This window comes from Acanthisitta chloris, unplaced genomic scaffold, assembly GCF_000695815.1.
Source record: "Acanthisitta chloris isolate BGI_N310 unplaced genomic scaffold, ASM69581v1 scaffold20075, whole genome shotgun sequence".
Taxonomy (NCBI): domain Eukaryota; kingdom Metazoa; phylum Chordata; class Aves; order Passeriformes; family Acanthisittidae; genus Acanthisitta; species Acanthisitta chloris.
The window spans coordinates 5,203-10,031 of NW_008672566.1; the positions used below are offsets into that span (position 1 = coordinate 5,203).

At 42.2% G+C, this 4,829-nt stretch overlaps 1 protein-coding gene across 1 annotated transcript in view; it reads left to right on the forward strand.

Annotated features, from left to right (window-relative positions):
* Positions 1-2,002, forward strand: part of APPL2 (adaptor protein, phosphotyrosine interaction, PH domain and leucine zipper containing 2) — a gene marked incomplete at its 5' end in the record, with an annotated part of 6,165 nt that extends 4,163 nt beyond the window's left edge. Inside the window, 4 exons of the mRNA XM_009074581.1 lie at positions 1-24; positions 140-280; positions 960-1,007; positions 1,874-2,002. The exon at positions 1-24 is cut by the window's left edge and continues 12 nt beyond it. Coding sequence (XP_009072829.1) covers positions 1-24; positions 140-280; positions 960-1,007; positions 1,874-2,002 — 342 coding nt within the window. The remainder of the gene's footprint in view (positions 25-139; positions 281-959; positions 1,008-1,873) is intronic.
* Positions 2,003-4,829: the final 2,827 nt, after the last annotated feature.

The window sequence follows — 4,829 nt, forward strand, 5'->3', positions numbered from 1 at the left end:
CAAACCCAAGTGACACGAGCAAGTGTAAGTAACTTCTCTTTTTGTATCTGGTGCAGCTCTGACCACATGAACTTCAGCCCTTGACCAAGCTAACCATATGCTGGTTACACCAACTCACTTCTTTCTTTCACTTTTCCAGTTTGAACTCCCAACTGTGACACAGTTTGCTGCTCATCAGGAGAACAGGCGACTAATTGGCTTTGTGGTTCGCCTCACTGAGGCTCTGGGAGAAGAAACCATGAGTGCATATGTGTTTGAGAGCAACACAGAAGGGGAAAAGGTTTGCATAACATTGAATATAGTACTTTATTTAGAAAACATGTTATTTGGCTTCTAGGCTCACACATGTTGGAATCAGTGCTATAGAAGCAAGAGCAGCTCCATTTCTTGCCAAGAAAAGGAGTTAACAGGCAAACATTTGATGCCCATGTCAAAAAAAGCCCAAACAGATAATGCAGCAGCATGTGCAACAAAGAGGGAAGGATGGAATTGATAAAACCAGCACTGAGAGAGGGGAAAGTGTGTGTGTCTAGCACACAAAAAGGAATGTCAGCTGTGTAGACACATCTGTGAAGCTTTCAAAGACAAGGCAGCCACACTGTGCTACACCTCTGTGTGTTTGCTGCATGCCACAACTATAGGAATCAGGGACAGGGTGGAGAATTTTTGTCCCTACAAACAGTTAACACCCTTACAATACTCCCCCACGTTTGGAAACAAAGATTGGGGAGTAAAACTGAGTTGAGTACAAGGATTCACAAGCTCCAATGAGCTTTGAAGCTGAACCCAAGATAGGTATATTTTTATGTAGTTAGCATAGTGGGTTGGTGTTCCACCTCTGCTTTTTAGGTCTGGGTTTAAGACTAAGTCTGCACTGACACTTCTGTGGTTTAGCCCTAACTAAGGAACAAAAAAACCAAAAAATTGAACTGAACTGTCTATATATTTCTTCTTTTCAGATTTGCTATGCCATCAGCTTGGGAAAAGAAATCATCGAGGCACAGAAGGTAAGTTTGTTTCCTTCCCCATGTCTGTGTGGTGATTGATACATCACGTTCTGCTTTTTTGGCTGCACCATCCAAGTACATCTGGTGTGCCTAAGAAAAAAGAACTGCTCTTCCTCATAATGACACTGCAGACATTATTCAACATAGCAAGAAACCAGCTCAGTGGCTTGATTTGAGACACAATGTGCCACCCTAAATCAAATTCAGAACTATACAAATCCAGTTGTTCATGTTTGAAAGGAAGCTGTGAGCAAAGGTTTCCAAAAACCAAACCTAGACTGTTCGGGATTACGTGAAGATCACACACGTTGATGTTTCACTTTTAGAAACTCCTATTCTTTCATCCCTTAGGGATGAAAATTGCAGTTTTTCCACTTAAAATGAATGGGGAAGTTACCCTGTCCCTTGTAGATACATTTTAATCATCCGTGACACTGATACATTCATATTTGCTGTGTATTTTAGCTGCTAAGATTTCAGAACCAGCTGGAGGAATGAGCTTTCAGTCACAGGCAATAAACATGGGTATAATGAGTTATTTAGACAGTCATTTTTCTCGTTGTTCTTCAGTAATTATATGCCCGATAAGAACAGCAAAATAAAGGCTCAAAACGAATCACCTTTTTTTCCTTACAGGGAAAATATTCCTTCCAGGGACTCTCTCTTTACTTAACCAAAAAGTATTACTTTTCAGATACTACTTGCTAAGGTTTTGCAATTGCTTTCTTTTCTTAAACCTTTAGTCTAAATGTTTGACACATAAATAATACCTTTTGGGGTCTGACTTGTCCATGTCAGGCAACTGGGAGTCAGGGGCTAGCACAGATAAAGCTGCTGCTCTGCTGAGCTCTCTTCTTTTCCGTCAGGACCCCGAGGCGTTAGCTCAGCTCATGAAGTCTGTGCCATTCACAAACGATGGAAAGTTCATGCTTCTGAATGATCTCTCAGAAGAGGATGGAGCCATGCATGAAGCAGGGGAGGAATCAGAAGCATAAACCACTCCTGCCCCTTCCTGCAGCCTGTGTGGAAGTAGCAGAGGCAGGGAAGGATCTCTGGTTTTTCAGTCACCTGTGCACACCCAAGGTCAACTGCTCTTCTCCTGGTGGAGGACACCCGTCAGCTTTGCAGCGGAGTTCCCTCTGGATTTCCAGTGGAAAAACAGCATGACTTGGCCACTTTGCATTAGTGAGTGTGGAGGGTAGAGCTGTGGCTGGGAAGGTGACAATCTTCAGCAATGATTTGGCATGAGCCTCTTGCTCTGCTGGGAGGCAGGAGAGCACAGCTGGGCTAATGGCATTGCTGCAGTTCCATGGCCTGCAATTCCACTGAAATTCCTGTGAGCTGGTAGCTCCTTTAACAAATCCCAGGCCTCAACTTTCTACCACAGTCCATTTTCATAGTCTGCATGATTATATGCATCTGAATGAAGGTGAAAAATGCACTTATCTACTTTATTTTCAGATGAAGTTCTCCTTAGTCTAGGTTAAGTGTAACAAGATGTACCTTTTGTGTTAGCCTATTTACAAAACCATTTGTAAACACTAAATTTTTCCTTTTAATATAATCTATTTTTATATTGCCTCTAGAATAAGCTCACAAAACCAATCTAAGTGCCTACTCTTACCTTCACAGGGACCACAGTCTCCCAGTCTGTAATTAAGCAATGGACATGATGTTACCTCCTTGATTTATTACTCTAAACACCACTGACATGCAAACCTCAGAGATAGTCAACAAACATAGCATGTTAAGTCCTGTGCAGTTTTTCTATGGTTAGTTAAGTTGCCAGAGATGCTTAATAGTTAGGACCAATAAGTACTTTTATAGTAAGAACTCTGTGTATGTTTAACGTTGTGGTGACATGCAAGAGCTGATTCTGCCAGCAATCTTTGGGTTTTAAGGAATTGAGCAATAAACTGCTAGATTTTAAAGTCCATCATGTATTGACTAGTCTCATAGTACATTCCTGGGGTTAGACATTAGAGCTACTTGGCTAATAAGTTTTTTTTCCCTCCTGAAAAATATAAGCAATGGTACTTTGCAAGAACAACCAACCAAGCAGCTGCTATGGGGGGAGGGACGTAACCTATAGCAAAGTTTGTACGCATCAAGATAAAGTGTCTAGAAAAAATGGTTGAAGTCCTCAAACTTAATTTAACACAGTCACTTACTAGGAAACTAGATTTGCTGTAAGCAGAATCTGATCCCAGTTTGGAAGTGTTTGATGTGAAATAAATTGAATTTAACTGGCAACTGAATGTTTCAAAAGAACCATGGAAGAAAATTGTTAGTAACTGACACAAAACTTCCTTAAATAAAAGTTGAAGCTGTCTTCTTGAAAAAAAGTTAACATCTGCTGAAGTGGTGGTACTGAAGACACTAAGAATGAGGTTCTCAAAATTGCATTTATTAACACAGTTTTTATGTACAGAATGTTCTCTACTCACAACCCAAAGAGACTGAAGTAACAAAATACCCTTTTGTACATTGAGTTAGGAAACATTAAGTATTACATTTGGTCCTTTGTACCTGAGAAGCTGAAAACAGCTGTTGACGGACACATCTGATGAAACTCAAATTGACTTCTGGTTACAGACCACATTAGGCCCTGCAGAGTGTAACCCTCAGCACCAGCCACGAGTCAATGCTAACACCTTGAGGGAGTGGGGTGCTGACACTCTGCTCCCCTAACCACTGTGCTGCCAGGGGCATGGGTAAGGCACCCCAGGGTTTCTGGCATTGAGGGCACAGCACTGTGGCAGGAGGAAGGTGCACAACCTCTGGCAGAGCAGCTGCTGCCACTTTCACAGGCACCAGCCTGAGCATACCAGGGCAGTGGGGACAGCTGCTTGCTGAGGGAGAGACTGACCTTGAGCCTGCTCTACTCCTGGCTTGAAGGGGAAAAAAAACCCCAAACCTCTAGAGATCTATGTCCCTTCATCAAACACATCATCCTCTCACTTCTGTCACCTCTGGCACTTCTGAGTGAGCAGGTTTGGTTTAGTTTGGGAGATTTTTTTTGTTTGTTTTGTTTTAGCTCCATCATCTCCAGCTGACCAGTTAGGGTCCACTTTGTTCCTGGAATTGGACCAGGAGGAGAAATAAAAAAGCAATGAAAAGAGTAGTAGCACCACAGCAAGAATTTTGCACCCCCTTCCTTATTTTTGGAGGTGGGGGGGGGGGAAAAAAGGATTTAATGTGACTCAGGGTCACATGTGGCACAGTGGGGTATGTGACATCCACACCCAGGACCCACCTGGTATTTCAGAGGAGGAAAATCTTTGTGTGTCTCTGCTGCTACATGGCAAAGAGAAAGAAGGAAATACAAACTACAGGCCTGTATTAGCAAGAAAAGCTCTATTAGCTCTGTACATATTGTGTCTAGAGATATTTTTGCCACACAGAATATACATTCAGGGCTCCCAGATTAACCAGGCTGCTATAAAAATAGGCTACAACTTTCCTCTAGGATTGCTATCACCAGAACCACATGAACTTGTTACCACCATACATTAAGATGGTGTTCAATTCCCATTATGTTTAACTGCAAAGTATTACCTATCCAAGATTTAAAAAAAAACCCCAAACAACTAAGAAAAGGGAAAATACAAGTGCAGATGAGAGTGTGGGTCATGTCTTGACTGTAGGCAGCTACCTAGTGAGACCATCCTGGGGGAACAAACTCCATCCATGATTCTGCTGCTGCTGTGGAAGAAGGAAATGTAGTCCTTGGCCATTCCACTCCAAGAACTTACATGACTTCAGCTGAGATATGGAAAGATGTGCCCAGCAAGTACAGCAGTATGGAAATTAGCAGCAGGA